This window comes from Lynx rufus, unplaced genomic scaffold (assembly GCF_022079265.1).
Source record: "Lynx rufus isolate CCGP_SWC_20201006 ecotype Redwood Valley unplaced genomic scaffold, mLynRuf1.p SCAF_1, whole genome shotgun sequence".
In the NCBI taxonomy this organism is placed as follows: Eukaryota; Metazoa; Chordata; class Mammalia; order Carnivora; family Felidae; genus Lynx; species Lynx rufus.
The window spans coordinates 144724190-144751274 of NW_025814823.1; the positions used below are offsets into that span (position 1 = coordinate 144724190).

General features: G+C 40.5%; 1 protein-coding gene across 2 annotated transcripts in view; it reads left to right on the forward strand.

The window, feature by feature from the left end:
- RASGRF2 (Ras protein specific guanine nucleotide releasing factor 2) overlaps nucleotides 1-27085 on the forward strand; it is a 237149-nt gene that overhangs the window by 63696 nt on the left and 146368 nt on the right. For both annotated transcript variants that reach the window (XM_047070691.1, XM_047070764.1), the window contains exon 2: nucleotides 11417-11523. In XM_047070691.1, coding sequence (XP_046926647.1) covers nucleotides 11417-11523 — 107 coding nt within the window. The remainder of the gene's footprint in view (nucleotides 1-11416; nucleotides 11524-27085) is intronic.

Here is a 27085-nt window from a genome sequence, read left to right on the forward strand (position 1 = left end):
TTTGATTATTATTATTAGGGCTTTCAGTTTTAAGGTTTGCTCAATGAATTTAAGTGCTAATAATTACTAAATAGCATTTAAAATATAAAAAATGAAATAACAGCTCACATAATTTTTTGTCACTTTTGCAGTGTTATGAACCCAGTGCTTCTGATTTAAAACCTTCAGTACAACAGTGGCTCCTTGTTAATTTGATATGTGTAACTGATGATTATCAATGTAAACCAGGCACAATATCATAAAACACTTTCCCTCTTAAAAGGCTCTGGTTATTTCTTTACTTAGATAAATATTTTCTTTCATTCCCATCTTGGTAAATTTTCATGCAATAAAAATGGAAATGTTGAATAGCAAAGTCAGAACAGTGGTCTAACCATTGTTTATATGCATCCTCTATTTCACACCTTCATGGTAAAACTGTAGATTATGTTATAGCTACTAAAGGATTTTGGTAATGTGGGATCTTAGAGGCTCTCTGGTTCCATTTCTCAAGGGCAAGAATCCCTTTTTAAACCCCACTGAGAGATGGCCAACTCATTGCAGCATCTCTTTCCAGTTTTGGAAAGGTTTCTAAGTCTGTAACTTTAACCTATTATTCCTCTTTGTGCCTTCTGGATGCACACAGGGTAGATCTCAAGTCTGTCTCCTTATCCACCTTTCCCCTGCTCATGTTTTGGCATAACCGTGGTCCCTCTTTGTGTACCTCAAGAACTGGCTTGCAGCAGCTTGTAACACTTACTTGTCTCTGTGTCAAAATATTTTCCTTTCTGCCAAGTGGCACTAACTACCCTGGGTATTAACAGCATACATTTTTATTGTATATACTTTCTGCACAGATGGGAATGTGGTTGGCAAAGAAAAAGAAATAAAATCAGTGGTTGAAATGAGAAAGTGATGAAAGTGGTAGGAAGTGAAGGGACTTTGGAGGTTTCATTATTTAGAACTTGTGAAGTTAGGGGTTCCAGATGAGTTCATGAGAGACTGGGATGGAATGGATATTGGCATGGTGATAGAGTTTAGTCACCTTGCTATAAGAGGAGACTATGACCTTGGTGACTGAATTCTCAAGTGTGCTCAGTCAGTGGCTCCAGGCTGACCAGTTAGATGTCTCTCCCTAAAGATAGTAAGTAAATGGGAATGTTGGAGGTAGGGTGAAGGTAATCACGTAGATCAGATGTTATCTTCAGCAACATCCATCCCTGTCTGGAGTGGTAATACAGAAGAAAGACAGGAAATTGTATGAGACTTTAATGAAACATAGAGAGGAATTGTTGCCGTTCCCTTGCCAGTTGGGGATGATGACTTCAACCGCCATGCATCATGCTTCTCTTTCATGAATTTCAGCATGCTTGGTGATTTATGGGAGCTCAGATCCCTTGGCTGATGAAAAGTTTCTCTGTTCCAATTTTTAATGGTGGCCTCTCAAAGATTTGAAAAGCAACCAAATATATCAAGTTCTTTTAGCCATTCTTAAAATGACAGGTTTTCTGGCATCTTGTCTTTGTCACTCGTAAATGGGTACAGTTTAATTTAACTCTGCTCTTCATGAAATTTGGAAGCCAGACACAATGTGTCTTTCCTGTTGTAGAAAATCACAGTAGGAAGCCGTTAAACTCTTGCTGTTTAAGCTGGTTTCTAAGTTAAATTCTTATTCAATTAAAATCTAAAATCTGATTAATAGAGAAATGTATACTGAGTCAGTTTTTAAAAACTGATATTATAACACAGTGTGGATTTTACTGTGTCTTATTCATAGTTTCAAATTCACAATCAGTGTATTGGCTTGTGTTGGGACAAATCATTAAGCAAGTTCTTGCATGTCATCGAAGCTTCAAAATATAACTCCTAAGTCTTTGGGAGAATTAGGAATATTTTCATCATGAACATCAAACAACCACATAAAATTTACGAGAACAAAACAACCAACAACAAACACAGTCTGACCTCTTCTTAATTGCCAGGTACCCAGTGTGCTGGTTAATCATTCTAAAACATCCTTTTCTTCTTTTCCCTATGCACTTTTCTCCAAGAAAAACTTTGGGAAAAAAGGAACGAACATTTGAATTACCTAGATTTGTGGATCTGGACCAAGTCCAGTGTCCTACACAGACCTGAGATGAAGGTAAAATCTGGTAATCCCACCCCCCACAGCAATGACAAGATGTACTCATGCCTTTCAAGGCACTTTTATGTATTATTGCATTTGATCTTTACCTTGGGGTTAGCAGGAGAAGTGGCCTTGTCTTCCTTTCACCTAAGAACAAACTGAGTGCCAGAACTTGGTACATACAGGTCACACTTTGTCTCCAGAGGCAGAAGGAAAAACTTGATGTCCCGCCTTCTAGCCTGGGGCTCTTTCTGCTGAGCCACACTGAGCGCTCAGATGCTGGTGTGAATCTGTGAAGTTGGCTGGTATTGAAGCCAGTATGCCCATGGCAAGGTCTCTGTATCTCCGAGTTAAAAAGGAAGTAAAGCAATAGGGAGAAGAAAAGCCTTCAGCCTTTTAGATCTTTGTGTCTAAGAAGACCCGGAGGAGGTAGTTGGATGATTTGACGTATGTTTTAACAACGAAGAGCTTCAACATATAACTATGATATGAAAAGATGGAGTCTATAAAGTAGTTGAGAAATCAATCTCCTTTAACTTACACAGACTCTTCTTTGGAGCTAAACGTTCCTATGAGACAGAGCCGTGGTAAAGAAATGATCCCAGTAGGTAAAAACATTCTTCTTCAGTTAGTGCCACACCAGCTGGCACCCATGGTGACCAGATGCAGTGGGCGGAGAGGTACCTTGCAAGTCACAATTTTTTTTTTAATTTTTTTTTTCAATGTTTATTTATTTTTGGGACAGAGAGAGACAGAGCATGGACGGGGGAGGGGCAGAGAGAGAGGGAGACACAGAATCGGAAACAGGCTCCAGGCTCTGAGCCATCAGCCCAGAGCCTGACCCAGGGCTCGAACTCACGGGCCGCGAGATCGTGACCTGGCTGAAGTCGGACGCTTAACCGACTGCGCCACCCAGGTGCCCCGCAAGTCACAATTTTGATGACAGGAAGTACAAAAGAGTGAGAATTTGAGGAGGGGAGTGGTATCAAGAAACATAAAGTGTTTCCCCATTTTTATTAAAAAAATGTTTTTTAATGTTTATTTATTTTTGAGCCAATGTGAGAAATAGAGTGCAAGCAGCAGAGGGACAGACAGAGGGAGACACAGAATCTGAAGCAGGCTCCAGGCTCTGAGCTGTCAGCCCAGAGCCCGACGCGGGGCTCGAACTCATGAACCGTGAGATCATGACCTGAGCCGAAGTCGGATACTTAACCGACTGAGCCATATTTTTGAGCCAATGTGAGAAATAGAGTGCAAGCAGCAGAGGGACAGACAGAGGGAGACACAGAATCTGAAGCAGGCTCCAGGCTCTGAGCTGTCAGCCCAGAGCCCGACGCGGGGCTCGAACTCATGAACTGTGAGATCATGACCTGAGCCGAAGTCGGATACTTAACCGACTGAGCCACTCAGGCGCCGCCCCCCCCCACCTCCACCTTACTGTTATTTTCAGTCTGTCTTCTCTCACTAGGGCAGTGGCAGCACATCAAGTTGATAGTGATCTGCCTGTGCCTTGAGGGCTCAGGGATGGGATACTTTTCTCTTATGAAGGGCCAGTCACATACTGGAAAAACATTAACTGAGGTTCCTGTGAATGTTAAAGATAGCACAGTTGTCAGGCTGAGTGAAGTTGAACTCAAGAGTCGAAAGTAGTATAGTGTAGTATATAGTATATATATATACTATATGTATATAGTATAGTATAGTGTAGAAGTCTAGGGCACAAAGTAGTATAGTATGGTATGGTATGGTATGGTAGTATAGAGCGCATAAAGCTCAATTTCATCAGTAATTTCATCAGGTGTTTAAAATGTATTCCACTTCCACTCTACGAGCAGTTATAGAAGGAAAGAGAGAGAGCAGGAGGTAATGAATCACAGGAAGAACAACATGACCACATGCTATATTATCACTTTGGAAATGGACCTAGAGCCCTATACCCAGCTTTATCCATCTCCACTTCCTCAAACACTTGGAGTCTCCTTTTTGACTGGGATGGACGGCCACAGCAACCCATGAGGGTATATGGGAGAAATCCACTCTGGGCTGCAAAGGGCCACTGAATGGTGTTGTTCACATTCCCAGGGACTCTAGGCCAAACCTCAAGGCTCAGCGAGGATGGAGAGCTCCACCCTGTGTTAGAGCCGTGCTGTGATCCCAGAGGCACTGGCACCCAGGCTGCTGCAGTGTCCGGATCCCTGGTCCCCTGGGCCTGAGTCACCCAGCCAGGGACAGTTTGGAGGGCACCCATTTCTTTATCCACCCTATGTTTGCCTTGCAGTGTCAGGCATCTGGGAGGCCCAGAGGAGAAGAATACCACAGTGGACTCCCGTAGGGTGTCTTCTGTCCCTCCTTCCTGACAGGAACAGTGCGAAGGGGATACAAGGAGGGTTTTTTAGCTCAGTGATTGAAGACACAGGGTTGACTTTGGCTCTTTTAATCTAAAAGTGAAAATTTTCAAGAGCATAGGTAGTAATTTAGAACCCTGCAGTACCATCCAAATGGTAATATGCATGGAGCAGCATTTTTAAAAAGAAATTATTTTTCTGCTGTATACTTTTAAGAAAACCCTATTGCTTTTTAATCTGCCTTTGAACATCACTAATTTGACCAATGTAATTTACTTTCTCTAGATATATGGGCAGTATTACAAAGATATGAACAGTTTTTAAAATACATGAGTGCACTTATTGTTGACTATATAGTTGTATGTATCTGTTGTGACTCAAACAATTTAAAAATGGAATGAACATATGTTTGTTGGCTGTATAGCTATAGGTGTTTATTGTAAATGATTCAAACAATATAGAAATGTGGAAAGTGGAAGTGGTCTTGTAGGACTGTTCTTTAGCAATTGCCGCTGTCAGCTATAAATTTGTCTCTAACTTGCAGGAGCTTAAGGACCAGAGTTTTAAGTGAGCTTGTGTTTTCATATTGGGTTACATTTGTTCTCTCTGCAAAAACACATAGCATAAACAGCAGCAAACCCATTATAATAAAACCCAGAAAAGTGAAAAATTAAAATTCATACAAAGCTACAGTAGATACAGGAAAGACCCTGAACATTTAAATGTAATAGGCTTGTTCATTATGTTGTCTTTCTGGCAGTTCATGATCATTGTAGGTAAGAAATAAGAATCTTCGGTAAATCTGCAAACCTAAAGTATCTGTTCTTACTGCTCTTGTAGGTGTTTGTGAGATCATCGTAATGTTTTGACTTTCCATATTTAGGATAAAAAGGTATATTGGTAGTTTAAGCCAATCCCTTTTAAAATCCTTTCTCTAGATGGCTTCACCTGGATCTGATTATACAGTCATGAGGTTTATCACCACATGTGGCTGTCTGAAGCAAATTTATTAATTTAATTATACCTCATGTTTCTTTACTGATAATTATTTATTCATCAAACAGTATTGAGGGCTTTGTGTGTGTCTAGCACAGAGCTAGGATCAATGGTACAAAAGGACCAGGCTGTGAGTGAAGAGACACACGTGTGGACAACTCTAAGGTGATGTAAGAAGAGGGTCCACAGGATTACTGAAACCCAGAAGACAGAGTGACTCCTTTTGTCAAAGGTGCTGGGGAAGGATTCTTAGAGGAATGACATTTCAGTGACGTGAGTTGTGAAAGTTCAGTAAGAACTTGTAGGTGAAGAGACTGGGGATGTGGCAAGACAAAAATACACTGATAGAGAAGGAAATTAACATTTGTTAAGGGCCTACTGTGTGCCTGGCACTGCATGTCCGCTAATTTGTTCCTGTAAGGTCTACATCATTGTCCTCATTTTGCCTGGGATGAAACTCAGGCTCAGAAAAGTTATGTGGCTTGCCCAAGTTCTTGAGTTACCGCTTGGGGAGTCAGGATTCACACTCCTGGTACTATCTGTAGCATGAGGCTGAGGAAGGAGCTTGTCTTCTTGGAGGAGCAATACCTTGGTGTGACTGGAGTATGGCACACACTGAAGGAAACAGAAACAAGTTTAAAAATGGAGAATGGAACTAATTAGTGTAGGACATTTTTAGCCTGCATAAGATTTGCTTTTAGTGTTTGAGAATATCAGTGAGGCTTTGTAAGTAGACATAGAAGCTTGATTTATCTTTTAGAAAGAGAACTCTGGCCACCAAATTTGGGGTGAGGGAGTTGGATAGGACTGGAGTTGGTGTCACAGATTTATCTTCATTACTAGGTGTGAAAAGAAAATACTTTGCTAAATTTTACGTCATTTTCTCCTTAAGACCCCTTCTCCACTTAGTAAGTGGAGAAAAAAAGAATCTAGATTTAGTTAAGAGTAGGAAACTCAGTCTGCCCCAGTAATGTAGGAAGTCTCTTTTGGAAATTCATTTTTCCCTCTGTACCTCACTAAGATGGTATCTCAGTAAATGGAGTCTCACGTGTCCTTTAGGGTGTGTGTGTGTGTGTGTGTGTGTGTGTGTGTGTGTGTGAATGTGTGAGTGTGTGTGTATGTATCAAAGGTTGGGGGAGTCCTTGCTGGTTCTGACTATGGTCTGGTGTTGTTCTGGCTCTGCCTTAGGCATCTTTTGGCGACTGTTGCTGAAGTGTGTGGCTGCTGTAACTTGCAGTCTATTTTCTCCTGGGTCAGCCAGGGCCTGGTTGTCCATATGGCTTACATGGTCCCACTTTGGCTCTTCTAGGCCTGCATAACCCCTACCCCATCCCATGGTAAGTTTTGACAGTGCCCTTCCCTTCTTGGGCCTCCATAGTATACTGTATAATTGCAAATGTCCACACCACTTAAAAGCTAGTCAGGCTCTGGAGAGCCAACTTCAAAACTTAGGCCTTTTTTTTCTTTTCACCTAACTGCTGTGACACCAGTTTTGCTGATTTGCAGTGACCACCCTATGTTGTCGTGAGAGTCGGGGGCAGGACATTAGAACGTTCCATGAGGTGACATTCTCTAGATCCCTAAAGGAACAGCGATATAGAAGCTCCTTGGATTTTGGTTTCGTTATCAACCCTTTTAACTCCTCACCCTCCTCTGGGTTTTTAGCCCTGAGTGAGGTGAAGCTGTACCATATGTGTCTCTGTCTCATGATTTCTCTATTTACCTTGACCATTTCTTCTCTCCACACTTCTCCTTGTGTTCCAAACTCACCGGAACTTCTTGAGGTCATCCTGTCCTCCTTCGGCAGGGGCCATTAACCTTTTGGCTCTCATAGTGGCCAGGATAACAAGGATAGCAAGGAGGGAGAGGGGTCAGCTGTAAGATAACAAGGAGGGAGAGAGGTCAGCTGTAAGACAATGAGTATCAATTGGTAAGTATTTCAAAGCCGTCATATTTGTCGCCTGATGGTAAAGCTGCTACAGTAGTCTAGGTGAGGGATAATAAAAGCCCGAAGGGAGTCCTATGAAAGAGCTTTGGTGAAACCACATGTGGGGCTGATAAGAGGGGGAAGTCGAAGATGACTTTGGGATTCCCAGTTAGGGTAACCATTGAATAAAGATTCACTTGACAGAGAAAAGACAAGAGTATGGGAGGGAGAGAGGGAAGGTAATGAACTCAGTTTTAGATCTGACTGAAATGCTATGTAATAGGAGAAATATATGTGGGGCTGGTGCCTGGGAGAGAATCTGCCTGGAGAAATAGATTGGGGAAACAGGTGGGAATGTCTGGGAGAAGAAGAGAAAGTCGTTGTCACTGCGGATGTTAAATTTAAAGACATAAACAAGGTCATCACTGTTTTAATTCTTCCTTGCACTTCATAATGACCCAGTACTTTGGAATTTCTCTAAGTTCTTACAGTGGGACAGGTCTGAGGTCAAGAGTACTGTCAAGGGAGTCTGTTGCTACTTTTGATCCTCAAGGGATTTTTAAAGCCCCAGGTCTGACACATAGATGCATGGTATACTAAGTTTATATCAGAATGAGGCCAGAATATTCTATACAAAGAAAACTTTGATGAAAGGCCAAAAAAAAAAATAAGTTATAGATGCATGCAGAGGCACTATTTAATTTTTTTAAAAATTTAAATGTTTATTAATTATTGAGAGACAGAGAGAGACAGAGCATGAGTATGGGAGGGGCAGAGAGAGGGGGAGACAGAGAATCTGAAGCAAGTCAGCAAGAGCTGTCAGCACAGAGCCCGATGCGGGGCTTAAACTCATAAACCGCAGATCATGACCTGAGCCGAAGTCGGACGCTTAACCGACTGAGCCACCCAGGCGCCCTGGCAGTGTTTAATTTTTTGTAGTTGGGCTGAATTTGTTAAGTGAAATCCTGGAAAGGTAACATGTACTTCTCAAAACCATCATTGTTATGCCTGAGACATGGTCTAACCTTTGGATGTACTCTGCTAATATAATTACTTTGCTGTCTCTGAAAGGTGGCTTTTAATTGGGTTTCTTAGCAGCAGCTGCTGTGGAGCCGCCCGTCACAGCCTTTCAATAGATCGGGCTGGTTCATTACATGTTTCCTCTCCGTGGACTGGGCTGCTGGGCTTGGACAGTAGCCAGCAGTTACTGAAATGCCATCACTTATAGGATTGACCTTTAAGACACTGATTTGTTATTTTGTTGAGTTTCGACTTTTTTCCTCTCAAATTTAAATGGAGCTTTATTGAATAGAGGGCTAAACTCAATTCTTCTCGTTCTCCATGGCCCCTTCATCAGGTTATTTCCCCCTGGTTCATTGCATTTAGTTCTCTGGCTGGACAGGAGGTTTAAGAACTAAAGACAGCTTGTCATTTATGGGGCTCAGGACTGTCCATGGGGAAGTGCGGTGGATTATCACATAGGCAGGTCTCAGAATCCTCAATGCACTGATGATTTATGCACAGGTAACCTGAGAAGTCTCTTAGTCAGTTTTTTCTTTTTGGTGTAATTGTGTTGAAAATTCTTTTTCTTCTGAAGTTTTTATTTTAATTTCAGTTAGATAATATACTATGTATATATTAGTTTCACGTGTACAATATAGTATATGTGCTGCCGAAGCGAGCACTCACGTGTACAATATAGTGACTCAGCACTTGCATACATTACCCTGTGCTCATCACAAGTGCACTTCTTAATCCCCATCACCTGTTTCACCCATACCCCGACTCACCAACCCTCTGGTAACCATCAGTTTGTTCACTATAGTGAAGAGATTATTTCTTGGTTTGCCTCTCTCTTTTTTTCCCCTTGTGCTGGAAATTCTTATTTCTAGGATTATTGTCCTGAAGGCTTTTAATTCATTTGAAGAAAATGAGTACCTAAGTGTCACACTGAATGAACAAAACTTTGGGAGTAGGTGGGAAGGTGGGACAACAGGAAGAACTCTGTGTTTGGCTTTGGTTCTCCCTTAGAGCAGCTCTGTGGGGCTGGTTCTTTTTATGCCCCATCATGACATCCTGGTGGGTCCAGTGTATTTTCTGAATATTCTCATATAATAAAAAGCTATCTAGTCACATTTCCTTTCCAGACAGTCTCAGTTTGGTAATTAATACATCCAGCCTCAATTAGCCTGGCTTAAAGTGAAAGCTTCTCCCCTGGCTCAGATCTCAGATTCAAATTCCACCAAAAATAAAAACTATTGATATTTTTATTGGAATGCATTGAAACTATAGATTAGTTGACTTCTTAGAGATGATAAACATATTTTCTTGGATTTAGTCCTATTTGTATTTGTTACTACAAATGCTTTGTTTTCAAAATTAAGTTTTGTGTTTGTTGATATTATACCAAAGTGCTGTATATTGATTTTATCCCCAGCAATTTTGTTTGGTGGTCTTATTCTAGTAGTTTTTCAATGAATTTTTTTTTATCAACCCACAGTTCTCTATCTTTAAGAGTCTCTTATGGTGTGTTTCCTCCTCTCTCTCTTTCCGCCTTCCCATATGCTCATCTGTTTTGTTTCTTTTTTTCTTCATTTTTTTTTTTAAATTTAATTTTAGTTAACATACAGTGCAATATTGGGTTCAGGAGTAGAATTCAGTGATTCATCACTTAACATCCAGTGCTCATCACAACAGGTGCCCTCCTTAGTACTCATCACCCATCTAACCTACCTCCCACCCACCTCCATCCATCAACCTAGTTTGTTCTCTGTCATTATGAGTCTCTTGTGGCTTGTTTCCCTCTCTTCTCTCCCCCTCTCCTTCCCGTATGTTCATATGCTTGTTTTCTTAAATTCCACATATGAGTGAAATCGTATGGTATTTGTCTTTCTCTGCCTGACTTATTTCGCTTAGCATAATACATTCTTGCCTCATCCATGTCATTGCAAATGGCAAGATTTCATTCTTTTTGATGGCTGAGTAATATTCCATTGTGTGTGTGTGTGTGTGTGTGTGTGTGTGTGTGTGTGTGTGTGTGTATTCCAGTGTGTGTGTGTGTATCATCTTTATCCATTCATCAATTGATGCACATTTTGGCTCTCTCCATAGTTTGGCTACTGTTGTTAATAATGCTGCTATAAACATTTGGGTGCATGTACCCCTTCAAATCTGCATTTTTGTATCTTTTGGGTAAATACCTAGTAGTGAAATTGCTATATCATAGAGTAATTCTATTTTTAGTTTCTTGAGGAACCTCCATACTGTTCTCCAGAGTGGCTGCACCAGTTTGCATTCCCACCAGCAGTGCAAGAACATTTCCCTTTCTCCACATCCACGCCAACACCTGTTTTTTCTTGTGTTGTTAATTTTAGCCATTTTGACAGGTTTAAGGTGATATCTCAATACGGTTTTGATTTGTATTTCTCTGATGATGTGTGATGTTGAGCATCTTTTCATGTGTCTGTTAGCCCTCTGGATGTCTTCTTCAATTAATTTTTAATATAGACAATTATATCAGCTGTGAAAAATGAGTTTTTCCCTTGCTTTCCATTTCTTGTGCCTTTTTTCCTTTATTTTTCTATATTGCCCACCAGAGAGAATTAGCAAATGTAAGTAGTGATAACTGCCATCTTTTTCTTATTTTTGATTTCAGAAAGGTTGCTTGCAGTAGCACACCAATAGGTAAGATGTTTGTAGTAAGGTTTTGGTTAGATATCCTTTATTAGGTTTAGAAATGTCAGCAAGGAGTTTTACTCCTGCATATGTGTAGCCTTATCAAATACCTTGTAGCCTTATCAAATATCTATATCGAGTGAGGTGTTGAGGGTTGACTCTTACTGAAGGGCGTTAAGATGCAACCTATTGTATCTTCTAGGTGCAAAGTCATTGCCAAGTGGACTGGGAGTGATAATTACATTTTGAAATATGATTTACATAAAGCTGATGCATTTTTTACACATACACCCTTTGTAGGAAAATAGTGTGTTATGCGGTCATGCTTGAAAAATAAAACTAAACTTTGTTTGTTTTTCTCTCTAGTATTACTTTACCGTTCTTTTTGGCCATGAAGGTCAGAAACCCCTGGAGTTGCGCTGTGAGGAGGAGCAGGATGGTAAAGAGTGGATGGAGGCCATTCACCAAGCCAGGTATGGGCTCACATCCTCTGTGTGACACTGGATTGACTGGGTGTCTTGCCTTGGGGTTTTCACTGTTGTCTGTAGTTTTGGAAGAACTTGAAATTCCAAGATGGGTTTCCCCTTGGTACCTCCTCCTTAGTGACATGCGAGATGCTTCTTTGTGCTTTCTACGGCTATATTCTGGTTAAAGATGGCTAATAGATGTAACAATAATAATATCAGGTTACTTTTGTGGATTGTTCCTGTGTGCCAGGCACTCTTCTAAGTGCTTCTCAAGTAAGGCAATTTATTAAACGTATTGAATTGCTTATCCGCTCAACAATCTGAGAGTGGGATATTATAATTACCCCTCTTTTACAGAGAAGGGAAGTAAGGCCCAGCCAGTTAGTTTGCTTGCCTCAGGTCACACAGGTGGTAAGTGGCAGAGCCCGGATATGGACTCTACCAAGCCCACATTTATAAACTCTGCCCTGGGCAGCCTAGGTATCAAGAAGGGTGATGCTGACTTTATCTAGGGAGATAGAAGAGTATGATTTTGTTTCCTCCTAAGAAATATCAGGAAGAAAGAATGCACTCAGCCTCAAACAAGAACGAGAAATCTGAAAGAGACTCAGGCAGATCCTTCTCTTTTATTTTTCATCTTCATTTCTGAAGTCCAGTCCGCTTTTGCTTTAGCTGGTTCCCATGCTGTCTGCTTTCCTGCCTGTCTCATCCCTCGTCCAGTCTTTCGTCACCCCCCAACTGCCTACTCATATTCCTGGTGTTTTAGATGCAAAATTCCAGCTGGGGCACATCTTCTTTTCCTTCCCCTGACATGCCCCCTGCTTCTCGGAAGTGCCCGTTCCTGCCTCTAACCACCCCTGACCCTGAAACTCCCCGGACAAGTTGCCCTCATAGGCCCCTTCTCCACATGGCTGCGGTGCTTGCAGTAGTACACGTCGAATATCTAACAATTGAGCACAATAGAGGTGGGTTTTTGTTTTTGTTTTTTTACATATTTTGCACGTGTGATTTCTGTTTCTTGAGCTGGATTGTGTGCACCTGGAGAGTAAGGAGGAGGATGCTTCATTTCTGAATGAAGCACGGTGCTAATTATGTGGTAGGTGACCAAGAAATATTTTCAGATTGATTGTAAAGAAGATGAGGTATTTGTTCTGGGTTTAGATGCTTCTTTAACCCTTGAGATTTTTTCTCTGAAAGTTCTCTCCGTCTCATCCCCTCCCACTCCTCTTCTTTCTTAAGCTTCTTTATATTAACCACCTACCTCCTCTGTGGCAGGCGGCATGCTAAGTGCTTTACATACTTTGTTTATTCCTCACAACTACCCAGCAGGGTATTATTAGCCCTACTTTGTAGATGAGAAAACAAAGATGCATGATTATTAAGCAGATTGGCCAACATGTAAAACGAAGTTGTTACGCTGCAGAGCTGAGCTTCCCACACATCAGTCTGACTCCAGAACCTTTTACCAGTGTTTTCTATTGTAACTGTCTTTATTATCGTCTCCTTCTCTCTTTACTCTTCCCCTCTTCTGTTTCTTTTTCTCTTTCTCTGTTCACAGATGAAGGTAGATTAGTATGAGGTTAGGGTTGAGAGTAGAAGATGTTATTTGCAAAATATTTCAGTCCCTTTTCTTCCCTCCTCTTCAGAATACTTCTCTGAGATGCCCAGGGTTGGCGACCAAATGCTGCCCACCAAGTGGGCCCTGGGGATAGCTTGCCCACATCGTGATCCTGGCACACTGTTCGGCTGTCTTTTGTCTCATTGTTTCTGTCTGAGGGTTTTGCTCCAGACTGTGCTCTACAGTACAGTGACTTGCTGTAGAAAGAAGGCTGGGTCTTCAAAGGTGAACTAAGTATCAGGTTGGCAAGGTAGAGCTTGGGTTATTTCTGGACACAATCTCTGTGACTGCTTCTGTTCTCTCCTACCTGGAAATTAAAATGATATAAATAAGTTAAAACGTGTGTATTTGCCCCCCCTTTTTTTTTTCAACTCCAGAAAAGCCAGATACTGGTAGTAGCCTAGAATGCCTCTGTGGTTGCTGAGCAAATACCATGTTGGACCAAATACAGAGTATGGATTCCTTCAAAAATGGTTAGATTTTAAATCTAATTTTTAAAATTATTTTAAATCATTTTTTAAAAATGTTTTATTTAATTTTGAGAGAGACAGAGACAGAGTGTGAACAGGGTAGGGGCAGAGAGAGGGAGACACAGAATCCGAAACAGGCTCCAGGCTCTGAGCTATCAGCCCAGAGCCCGACGCGGGGCTCGAACTCACAAGCCATGAGGTTGTGACCTGAGCCAAAGTCGGATGCTCAACCGACTGAGCCACCCAGGCACCCCATTTTAAATCATTTTTAAATCACTGTTTTTCTATGCTATGGAAACTTTGTCATATACGTGGAAGTGGGTCAGTATTTGGTGTTGATTGACATATGATCGAAACCAGGGCTCGTGTGATCTTGTCAGAAACGTAGACTTTAGAAATCACTTTGGTGATTTAGGACACCGAATGATAAGAATTCTCTTGTGGATTTGAAGATTTAGTTAATAATTGATTTTTTTAAAAATGTCCTGCCTTTTTGGTCCATTAGATTTGCTTTTCCTTTGATTTGAGGCCCAGGACTGGGTTCTTTGATGATTTCTTTTTAATCAGACTGCTTTATACTTGAGTTCTTGCATTTGACTTTTTGCATTGAGATGCTTCTTACATTTTCTGTTTTATAAATCGGGAGGATAACAACTTTTTCATTTGAGTTTCATTAAGTTGAGTTTTTGGTGTGAACTTGGATTTGTGAAATTCATTCTGACTGTTCATACATGTGCAGAGCCAGAAAGTAAATGAAGCTGATTCAGAGAAGGAATTTGTCAGCCAGTTTTGCTTGGCATTGTGCTAATTAAACAACTGATTGGATGACTAAATATTTCACCTTTAGAGCGTTAATTTGGTGCCACTGCCTTTTTAATAGAAAATGCTCAATAATTACGGTTTTTTTAAATCCCTCTTTTTAAAAGTCTGAGCTTTTGACTAACTGATGGCTATTTTAGCCTGAGACTAATTTTTTTTGAGCTCCCTGCAGACACTACATAGAAACAGGGACTGCTCAGAGCCCTTTTCCTGGTCTCTGCTGTTTTACTGGGATGTCTTTTCAGAACTGGCTTGGGCATGCTGTCCTTGTGTGCCACAGATATCACATTCTTGCTGCTGGCTTGTTGTTCCTCCGAGATGAATCTACTTGCTCCAGTTTGCCTTCAGAGGATCTTTGGGTCCTTTTCTGGATGTTGAATTGCATGTTTTCTCCCTTAGATCTGGCCCAAGGAAAAATCTTTTTGAAAATTACATTCTCATTCTGAAGCTCCGATGTGGTCCAGAAAACTTGTTTTACGGTTTTTTTTTTTTTTTTGAAGTTGGCCAATATTACTTTCTAGAACACTGGCACATTTAAAATATCATTCCATCACATATTATTGGCACCAGTTCATGGGAAGCTGCTAGCAAGACTCAGTCATGTTTTTGTCTGGATGAGCTGAGGCCAGAGCATTTTAACAGCAGTGAAATCTATGTTTATTCCATAAGTGGTTTGCTAGTTGGGTATGGAATTTTGGACATTCCTAATAATCTGATTTTTGTTGTTGTTGTCTTCTTGGCCCTATCTGTCTATCGTGGTTGGTTTAGTCATTGACATTAGGATGGTCAAAAACATTGACCCAGGTAATCGCGGGTCCTTAGGGCTCACTGACTGAAAAGACAACATCCACAGCACTGTGTCTCCACTTTTTATCCGCTGGAACATGGACCAAGCGAAGTCTTGGCAGGTAGAAGGTAGCTATGGCCTGGAAGAGGATCTAGGTGTGCAGAGATACCAAAGCTCTCCCCATGCTGGTCTAAGCATAAGACCTGAAGGACCTGGTCTATGACAGTTAAGAAGAGAGAGCTAGAAAGTATTCCAGAGATGGGGTGGGGGATGACTTCAGAGGACTTTGTGACCACCTGGATGTGGGCAGTATTAGACCAGGATGATATCTAACACATCTCTCAGGGCCCTAGCATGGATAGTGTCACTTACTGGGAGAAGAAATGATGGATGAAAGTAGGTTTGTGGGGCCAAGATGGTGAGCACTGGTCAGGAGGGGCCTCTGAGGGGAATTGGAGGGTTTGATTGCCTGGAAGGGGCAGTGAGGAGCCGTGTGATTCTGAGGGGTCTCCTTGCCCTTGCTAGGGAAGATAGGAGAAAATGAGTATCCGAAGCCACTGGAGAAGTAAGGTATGTCCTGAGGGGAAAGCTGGCTTTAGGTTTCTACCAAAGCTGGGGTTAGAGGAAGACTTTTGAAAAGTTGGAGAGGTGGAGAATATTGCGCCTGGTACAGTGAGCCACAGAATGTGCACAGCTTTTCCTTTTTTCCTCCCTGCAAACGTATGGCTTATGCTTTCAGTGGTTGAGACTGTCCCACCGTACCTTTCCCGTGCTTTCTAATTTTTTAACTGAAACTCTGCTCAAACCCCCATCTTGACAGTCTTCCCTCCTCTTGGTGTGTGCATATGGCAGGTGGATCTTAGGCTTTTTTCAGTGGGGAGGGCATTTGCAAGGGAAGAGGAATTCAGTGTGTGCTTCCATTCTATAAAGCTCATGTCAGATTTAGTTTTGCAAGGGTTTGACAGAACCCGTTCCCTCATCCTGTCAGTCCTGAACTTGACGAGCATAGAGACTTAATCCTCTAGTTAAGTCTTTCAGTTAAGTCTTATCCTTTTGTCCACTAAAGAAAGCTCTAATCCAGCCTCTTGGGTCTGTTTTTATCTGTAGTCCTTTTGATGACATGTGCCTCAGGCAGCCTGTTGTTTGTTCTCTCTCTTTCCCCCTCTATCAATCTGTTCCCCCCTCCCCCACAACATACACCACACACACACACACACACACACACACACACACACACACAACACACAGCATACACAACCACACACACATACACCCACAAGCCATCATGGTAACTGCTCCAGACACCTAGTGCCTGTAACCTCATCCTTTTAATTGGATGGAGGCATAATTTAGAGTGAAGTGTATATTATAAAATCTATCCCAACACTAAAGGCCACTGTGTGTATCATATCATCCCCATAAAATCAGCTCTTTATATATGTACAGGAAGAAATCCTTCACAAATCAGAACAAAGCTAAAAACGCTTTGTGTATCACGGTGAACTGACAGGACTAGAAAATCAGAAATGGACAGTGATGTCAGAGCCTAAAGCTATATTTTGTATTCTTCTTGTAATAATAAGACTATCACTACTATTGCTACTTTAAAGCTGAAGATACGGATTTTGTTCATTTGATATATATATTTTTTAATAAGAAGTTTTGTCAGGCCTTTGCCTCAAGATTGGACATGATGAAAGAGACGTCAGCACTTTCTTCCTTAGAACCTGCAAAGAAAGAGAGAAAAGGGATAATGTGTCTGCAAACTATGAAAGATTTCACTTGATGAGATGGTAGAAATTGTTTTCTACAGGGAAAAGTTGGGCTTGAATTTCTTTATTTTTAGCCTTTGGTTAATACTTTCACCTGCTGGTTCTCTTTCCTATTCTTCACAGTGTTTTTTCTTCAGTTTGTTTGCACGGCACCAGGAGCTTGCAGTAGAACAGGCGCTCTGTCTGTCTGCACATGAACCCCAGCCCGCCTGCAGGGGGCGCCCCCCCAACAGGCTCTTGACTGCCCCAAGAACTAGTGCTGCTTCAAGGCAAATTTCTGCCTTAAGCCTCTTCCCTCTGATTCCCTTGCTCCGTCCATTATTTCCTTTCTTAAACATTCCATCTGTTTACCAAGTTGGCTCTGGCTTTTTTCCTGTATTCTTAGATTCTCTTTGAATCTCCCCCACCTTGAAACAAGAAATTAAAATCCCTCCCTTGGCCCCGCATCCTCCTCCAGCTGCCCTCTCTTGCTGCATAGACAGGCTTCCTGAAGAAATGCTTGGGTTGCTCTCCTTCCTCACACAGCTCCTGCTCCTTTTCCAGCCCTTTGTGATGGGTTTCTGTCCCCACCACACAGAAACTGTTGTTACCCGAGTCGACAGCATCTTTCCAAAGCTTTTCTTTCCTTATATAACTTCAAATTTCCAGTAATATTTATTTTTTAATTACACAAACAGTACATAAATGCAACCTCTCTAATAAAAAAAAAAGAGAAGGAAAGGAAAGGAAAGGAAAGGAAAGGAAAGGAAAGGAAAGGAAGGAAGGAAGGAAGGAAGGAAGAAAGAATCCAAACAATGAAAAGTAGAGAGAGTAAAAAGTTATTCCATTCATATGCTCCTCCTTCCCCTCCCCACATTCCCCAAGCTCACTTATTCCTCAAAGGTGTTTACTGGTAACAGTCTCCTGCTTTGTGTTTTCATACATTTGCATATCTGTTAGATAAATAGATAAGGTAGGTAATATTACATACTCTTTTACTGACTATTCATATTATTCTCAACCTTCCTTTCACACTAATTTGGAGGTTGTTTTTTATTTTATTTTATTATTTTTTTAATGTTTATTTATTTTTGAGAGTGTGAGCAGGAGAGGGGCAGAGAGGGGGAGACGGAGGATCTGAAGTAGGCTCCGTACTGACAGCACAGAGCCCGATGCAAGTGCTGGAACTCATGAACGGCAAGATCATGACCTGAGCTGAAGTTGGGTGCTTAACAAATTGAACCACCCAGATGCCTCCTGAAGAAGTTGTTTTTTTTTTTTTTTTTAAACATCATTATGTAGAGACCTAAATCTTCTCTTGAAATTCTCTTTCCTTTTGCTTCTAGGACATCGCTCCTGATTCTTCTACTCCTTTGATCATTTCTTCTCCTCTTTCACTGTCCCCTGTGTTCTGTCCCTTTCTTTAATGTCACTGCTCTGTGCCCTTGTTCCTTTCTCTCCTCACCAGTCATCCACTGCCAAGGCTTCCCCCAGGTGGATGGAGTCACCCTTTCCCCATGCTTTCGTTAATGCTGGGTACCGTGCTAAGTGCTCCATGTTCTCTTCTCACTGAACAGTCACAACGGCCCATGAAATCGGTGGTTCTATCTCCATTGAGTCTGAGGTCTTAGAGGATGAAATAACATCCCAAAGATCACCAGTCTACTAAGTGGCAGAGCTGATCCTCAAATCCAGGTCAGGCTAACTCTGAAACCTATGTACTTAATTAGGAAGATGTATTGCCTCTAGTATGTGTAGGGCCATCTTTCTATATTGACCTAACTGTATACCCCCTCCCCCCGGGTGCTAACCTCAAATTTTTTTCCACCTCCCCTTCTTCCTACCAGAGTATAGTCCCCTGTACACATGTACTCAGTCACTCAAGCCAGCAGGATGCCATCCTGTACCCTCTGCCCTCACTGCTCATGTCCATTCAGCCAGATGTGGATTTGAACCCTGGAACATCTGGTCTCTATTCCTGTGCCGACAGTGGTTGCCTGGCTTACTGCTCAGCCACGTCGCCTGTCTGTCTTCTAAGTTTGCCTCCTAATCCATCCTCCACAGGGGGCCAGAGTGCCTTTCTGAAAAGAACATACGTGCCTGGTAGAACTCCAGGTTTCATATTAGTAATTTTGGTTATTATATTCAATTGACTTCTTAGTATAGAAAGTTTTAAACAGAGAGACTCAGCTCTCATTCATCTGCATTACCCTCCCTGGGCCACTTTCTTCCCCTGTAGAAAGGACTGACCATTCCCTTCTTTGGGCCCCTACTGCAACCCTTTATTTCTTTTAAAGTACCTTCGAAATTACTGTATTGATTTGTTTATGTCTGTTGCTCTCTGTCAGTCTGAATTCCTTCAACACAAATCTGTTGCTCACCTCTTATCTCCTGCTTCTGGCACAGTGGCAAATTGCTTTTCAGAAATGTGGGTACCAATTTAATCTCCCTCTGCTAAGACATGAAAAAGCTGGAATCATTTTTTTGAAAAATTTGTATTATATTGATGGGTAAAAAATGGTATCTTGGTGTAATGATAATTTCCTTGATTATTGGTGAAATTGACTATTTTTTGCCATTGTTAATATTTGTTTATGTTTCCTATATGAATTGGCATCTCATGTCCAATGCTTGTTTTTTCTCTTGGTGTTTTTCTTATCAGTTTGTTTATGAGCTTTTTGTATGAAAAAAATATCTGTTTGTATTTGTTCTAAATTCCCTTGCACCATTTTTTTTTTTGCCCTGTACTTATTTTTTGACAGAGTTTTGAATTATGACACAGTGCAAATATTGCTTTTGGTGGGGAGGTTGTTCCATTGCTTTAAAAAAATACTTGAAAAACTGAAATATAATTCATATGCCATAAAACCTACCATTTTAAAGCATACAACTTAATGGATTTTAGTATATTCACAAGGCTCTGTAACCATTACCACTCTCTGATTCTGGAACATTTTCAACACCCCTCAAAACCCCAATATCTGTTAGCATTCACTCCCTATTTCCTGCTTTCCCTAGCCCTAGCCAACTACTGATCTACTTTCTGTATCTGTGGATTTGCCCATTGTGGACATTTTGTATAAATGGAATCATACAAGGGGCGCCTGGGTGGCGCAGTCGGTTAAGCGTCCGACTTCAACCAGGTCACGATCTCGCGGTCCGTGAGTTCGAGTCCCGCGTCAGGCTCTGGGCTGTTGGCTCGGAGCCTGGAGCCTGTTTCCGATTCTGTGTCTCCCTCTCTCTCTGCCCCTCGCCCGTTCATGCTCTGTCTCTCTCTGTCCCAAAAATAAATTAAAAAACGTTGAAAAAAAATTAAAAAAAAAAATAAATGGAATCATACAAGCCTTTTGTGTTTGGCTTCTTTTACTTATAATGTTATCAGAGTTCATCCGTGTTGTAATAGCATAATGAATCCTCTGTTCTTTCTGTGGTGGAATACTATTCCATTGTATGAGTGTACCACATTTTGTTTACCCATTCATTGGTTGATGAACATTTGGATTGTTTTTGCTTTTTGCTATTATAAACAATGCTGCTGTGAATATTTGTGTACACATTTTTGTGGACATGTTTTGAATTCTCTTGGGTGTACATAAGAGTTGAGTTATTTTTTTTTTAATTTTTTTAACGTTTATTTATTTTTGAGACAGAGAGAGACAGAGCATGAACGGGGGAGGGTCAGAGAGAGGGAGACACAGAATCTGAAACAGGCTCCAGGCTCTGAGCTGTCAGCACAGAGCCCAACGCGGGGCTCGAACTCACGGACCGCAAGATCATGACCTGAGCTGAAGTCGGCCGCTTAACCGACTGAGCCATCCAGGCGCCCCAGGAGTTGAGTTATTAAGTCATATGTTAACTCTATGTTTAACTTTCTGAGGAACCAACAAACTGTTTTCCATAGTGGCTGCACCATTTTATATTTCCACTAGCTAGCAATTTATGAGAGTTCTAATTTCTCCACATCCTCACCAACACTTGTTTCCATTGCTATTTTATTTGGAGTCCTTGTAGTGGAAATTGAATATGAGAATTTATAAACTCCTTTAATCCATTTGGGTTTAATGAATATAGTTAGATATATGCTCTTGCTAAAGAATTTTTTGTGATCATAAAGAGAATTCTACCAATACTATTCTGCACATTTATTTGTAAAGAAATAAAAGCATCAGTGTTAAGAAAGAGTCATCAATACAATTTTCTTCAGTTTTATAATAGAGCACTATAAAATATATTTTTTTTTAGAAATAAATGTTCCTTAAAATTTCTCTGCCCCAAAATGATGATTTTACCACTATTGACTTTCTGTTATATTTCCTTATAGCAATATTTTGCTTGTTTTTTATATTAGATTGTGTTTTGGAAAGGATTATTGACAACTTTCCTTATGCCCCATAGTTAGTCAAATGTTTAAATAATGAACTACTAACTGTGAACTGGAAAGAAGGAGCAATATTTAGAACAGGGAGTTTTAGTCTTTAAATTTTATTCCTCTTTTTAATCTCTTCTAATGGAGATGCTTGTGTTTCCATTCATTGTAAAGGAGGCAAGCTTAGGAGAAAAGAGCCTATCTATCAGTAGAGAGAGAAAAGATTGTTGGGGGTGATACACGGTTAGAAACTTACCCTAATGTGACAGCTAACAAATACTGATTAACCAGTGGAGTAGAACCATTGATGTAAGAGAATTTGAAAGCCAGAAAAAGTGGATAATAGCAATGCTGAAGTGCCCGTGAGTAAATCTACGGAGGCACAGTCTTGTGTAGATAAGCCAGCTGCTGTCAGTGCACAAATACTGTCTAGATGGGAACTGTACTGCCGTTATCCAGGACTGGTTTTTCCCAATTCCCAAAGACATCATGCTCCCCCTTATATGAAAAATGCTGATTCGAAAGAGTTTTCTCAGTAAAAGTGATCATAATCCTGGAGCTGGTGCAAGTTTTTCTTCAGTCACCTATGAGTTTCTAGTTTGGGTTTTATTACAGTTCTCATTATACATATCTCATTAGCATATCTATCTATCTATCTATCTATCTATCTCATTAGCAAATAAGTCTTCAATCAAAGTAAGTAGGATGAGGGTCTGGCATATCTAACCATTTCTTGTGAAGCTAATATAATTTTTACTCTTCTATAAAAATAATGAAGGCCTATGCTATTATGCTGTACTTCTCTGGACTCTTTAGGATTCTATTGGAATGCTTCCTTTTCTCCCATATGGAATAGTGGTGTTTTGGTTTTGATTATACATATTACACATGAATATTTTACTCTCCTATATATACCTCAGACTTGCCATCTGTTAGTACTGGACACATGAATTTGGCTTTCATCATGTTGATTTATATGGCTTAATTTTATTATTTCACTTGGCAGCGAAGAGACTATTTTCTCCCCTGGTGGAAGTTAAACTAAACAACACACACACGAAATTAAAAACAATCACAAATAATAAATAGATCAGGCAGAAATTCTTAAACTTGAGCAACTGGAAAATTTAATCAGATAGAAGATACATTGGAGATATAGTAAAATAGAAATACCACTGCTCTGAAAATTCCTACATCAAAGGAAGCATTTCCAGTTGATTTGCACAATCCACTTACTAGTGGCATATATAAGGAAAGCCCTGTGGTATAAAGTGAAGTAGACACACCAGTAAGAGTAGTGAACTAGAGAGAACCAATTAAATAAATTGAATGACTTGAGAATTATGAAAAATGAAAATTATTATGTGAAGAAAAATACAACATGCAGAGTAAATTATCTTAGGTAACTATTTTTCATTTAGCAATGACCTTTATGTGAATGCCTGTTTTGTGCCAGGCCCCATGTCAGGTGCTGAGCTAATCTTTAATATCTTTGCCTAGATTATTGTGGAGCCTCCAACTGGTCTTCCTTTTTCTGTCCTCGCACTCCACCCCCCACCTCTGTCTTTTCCCATTACTGCAGCCAGTGTGATCCTGTTCGAATGTCAGATCTTGCCATGCCTCCAATCAAAGTTCTGAATCTCATTCATGGTGAAAACCTGAGACTTTATGTTGGTCCACAGGGCTTTGCATGGTTTAGAATCCTGTTCCCTCTTCTGCCTCTCATCTTACTCCCCTCCAGTAAACCAGCCACTCTGCCTTTCCTCAGGCAGCCCAGGCCTGTTCCCACTACGGAGCTTTCACACATGATATTCCCTCTAACAGGAATGCTTTTCCAACCAGCTAGCCACATGGCTCACAGCTTCAGGTCATGACTCCAATAACATCTTCTCAGGGAGACCCTCTCTCACAGCCTGGTTAACATTATAACCCCCGTCTCCCCCACTTCCTATCCTACTCCCCTGGCCCTGCTTTTTCATTTAAGTACTAATCATCATGTAACATACTATATATTTTAAAAATTTATTTTATTGTCTCTTGCTCCCTACTACAATGTAAATTCCATGAGGGCACAGATTTTTTTTTCTTCCTGTTTTGTTTACTCCTGTCTCCAATGCTTTGAACAGTTTTTGGGTATATAACAACATTCAGTACATACTGAAGAGTGAATTTGGAGTCACAGGAACATATAAAGAAACTACTACATGTTACAGAAGCCCACCTCACAGAGTAAATAACTGCCATTAGGATTTACGTATTTTCTTTTTGCCACTTAATATTGTAGAGATGTTGCAAAATACAGAAAAGCACAAAAGAAGTAATTAAAAATCACCTGTCATTGCTCTAACACATGTGCGTGTACAAATTATATTTACTTTAATCTTCTGGGTTTTTTTGTTAATTTATTAGTGGGTCTTGAGTACATTCCATTATGTTAACCATTTTTTAAAATATGACTTTAAATGGCTTGTATCATTCCATTGTTTCGTCACTTTCATATTATATGCATCTATATTTAGATTCGGTTTTATTATATTTGTTTTAATGAATGAAAATCTTGTTTTTTTATACATCTTTGTGCAAGTCACTGTTTATTTTCCTTGGGTTAGTTATTATACTTGAAACGACTATGACAAAGGATGACATTTTAAGCTGTCTTGATACTTGTTGTGTTGTTGTCTCCTAGACTGTCTTGCTCTGGTACAGAGTACCCCTTTTGTCTTATCTTTGCCGGTACGGAATATTATCATTCCTGAAGCTCTTGACCAATTTTTTTTTTTAATTTGAGAGAGAGAGCATGCCAGTGGGGGAGAGGGACAGAGGAAGAGAGAGAGAGAGAGAGAGAGACAGAGAGAGAGAGAGAGAGAGAGAGAGAGAGAGAGAGAGAATCTCGAGCAGGCTCCATAGTCAGTGCAGAGCCCAACATGGGGCTCAGTCCCATGACCCTGGGATCATGACCTGAGCCGAAATCAGGAGTCGGATGCTCAACTGACTGAGCCACCCAGGTGTCCCAAACTCTTGACCAAATTTGATAAACAATTTTTACTCTTTAAGTACGTCCTTTTCTCTCTCGCTATTAATTATTCACATATTATATTCCATGATGTCCTTAACTTCTTGATTTAATGACTTTGGGCCCTACTGTTGGTTCCCCGCTATAAAGATGAAGAATTTAACACCCTTGCAAAACCATTTACCTACTCTCCCTTTGTCCCCTCAGTTTTTGCTACTTACATATTCTTGGCTTTTAAATTGGTTGTTTATGTCTTAAAATAATATAATTAACTCTCTTTATCAACTTTGAGAAGCGTGTAATGAGTCTCTGCTATGAAAGGTAAGTAAATTAGGACATTTAATGTGTCTTTCTTTATTGTTCTCTTCTTTCCACAAACTGAGGTTTTATTACTTTATTATTTACTCTCTATTTATAAACTTTTAAACATTTACCTTCTGTTCCTAAATTTAATTAAGCCTCTGTTGATTCTCAAAATAAAAAACCAATGAGAGAAAACAAAATAAAAAACCATGGTTTTATAAATATTTTCCAAAGTATTAAGACTGGTGTTTGATACCATGGAGAACGAAATATAATCATGCACTTGAATCCTTGCTTTTTGAAGGAGAATATTTTAATTTCTTTCTAGCATTTTTTTTTATTACTTCTGCGGGCTTGTATTCTTGCATTCCATGTTAATTCTTGTCTTTGTATTCTGTTTTGTTTGGTTGGAAAGCCTCCTCATAATTTTTCTCCGATAGTAAATGTGATCGTTAGTAAACGGCTTCTGTCTTGAACTGGCACTTGCCTGGGTGTGGGAATTTGGGTTCAGACTTTTCCTTCAGTTCTCTACTGTGATCTAGTGTCCCAGGTTACTGATGACAAGTATGTCATTTTGATTCTTGCTTTCTTTAGATAAATTGTGATTTCTCTTTGGAGGCTTTTATAATTGTTCCCTATCCTTAGAGCTCTGATATTTTACCAGGATGTATCAGGGTATGAAATTTTTTCATTTATCCTGTCTGGCATTTAGATTATGCTTTCTCTTTGAACTGTGCTGTGTTCAGTTCAGGGAAGTTTTCTTCCATTTCTTGCTTATTTCTTCCCCATCACAGTCTCTGTTTTTTCCCATTCTGGAACTCCCATAAGGTAGATATTAGATCTCTTGGATCTATACTCATTTTTGCTCAGGTTTTCTTCCCTATTTCCAATCTCTTTGTGTTTTTCTTTTTGTTGTTCTTGTTCAGTGTTCTTTATGTCTCCAGCCACCTAGCTTAGTTTTCAGTCGTGTCTGCTTTATCATTTAGTGCATTCATTGACCTGTGAAATTTTATTTTTTTTTTTAATTTTTTTTTTCAATGTTTATTTATTTTTGGGACAGAGAGAGACAGAGCATGAACGGGGGAGGGGCAGAGAGAGAGGGAGACACAGAATCGGAAACAGGCTCCAGGCTCTGAGCCATCAGCCCAGAGCCCGACGCGGGGCTCGAACTCCCGGACCGCGAGATCGTGACCTGGCTGAAGTCGGACGCTTAACCGACTGCACCACCCAGGCGCCCCGACCTGTGAAATTTTAATAATCATTTTTTGTTTCCAAGAACTCTTCTTGTTACCTAGTTCCTTCTTTTCCATAGCAGCCCCTTGTTACCTTATGACTCTAATATCCTTCCATATCTCTCTGAAGGTAATATATCTCTGTTGTTTGGATTATCCTGTTTGTTTATTATATTTTCTGTTTGTTCATTTGGGGCTGTATTTATTTATGTATTGTTGCTTAACAACTTACCCCACAGTGCTTAAAACAGCAAACATTTTATTGTCCTCCCACAGTATTTGTGGGTCAGGAATTAACTGGGCGTCTCTGCCTGAAGGTCTCTCATAAGGCAACAATTTGGAGGTCTTATCTGAAGGCTCAAAGAGGAAGGATCCACATTCAAGTTTGCTCACATGTTTGTTAGCAAGATTCACTTCCTTATCGGTTGTGCATTGAAGCCTCAGGTCCTGTCCTCATCAGCTATTGGCCAGAGGCCTCTCTCAGTGTCTGTCTATGTGGACCTCTCCATACAACAGCTCTTAACATGGTGTAGGCTTCCTCAGAACAAACCAGTAGGACAATAAGAGAAGGCAAGCAAGAGGGAAGCCAGAGTCTCCTTGTAAACTGATCTTGGAAGTGCCGTTCTATCACTTTTGCCATATTCTAATCCTTTATGTGAGTCACCCCGGTCCATCTCACACTGAAGAGAAGGGGGTTACATAGGGTATGAATACCAGAAAGAAGGAATCACTAAGAGCTGTTTTAGGTACTACTGCCAATTGCAGAGGCCTTTCTTTTGGGGGTTGGTTTTTCCAAGTCTCAAGTGATCTTTCCTTCTAAATGAAGGACCTTGTGGGTTATTATAGGTAGCTGGCCTGTGTTTACATCTGTGTCACTTATACAGACTTTCTTTTCAGGTATGTGGGCAGGCACTGGGGAGGCTGGCTAGAATTCCCCCTTGTGTAATTCCAATACCCTTCAGTGTGTACAGGTGGAACCTGCGATTTGCTATTAGCCATTAGTAAATGACAAACATGCCGAGTGGTCACCCCCTTGATTAGGTTACATTATGTGGCAAAGGAAAAGGGATTTTGCAGACGTAATTATGATCCTAAAAATCTGTTGCTTTGAGTTAATTAAATGGGATTTTCCTGGGTGGGCCTGACTTAATCAGTTGGAAGCCCTCAAGGAGAGACTGGGGTCAGAGATCTCTGGGGTCAGAGATGCTC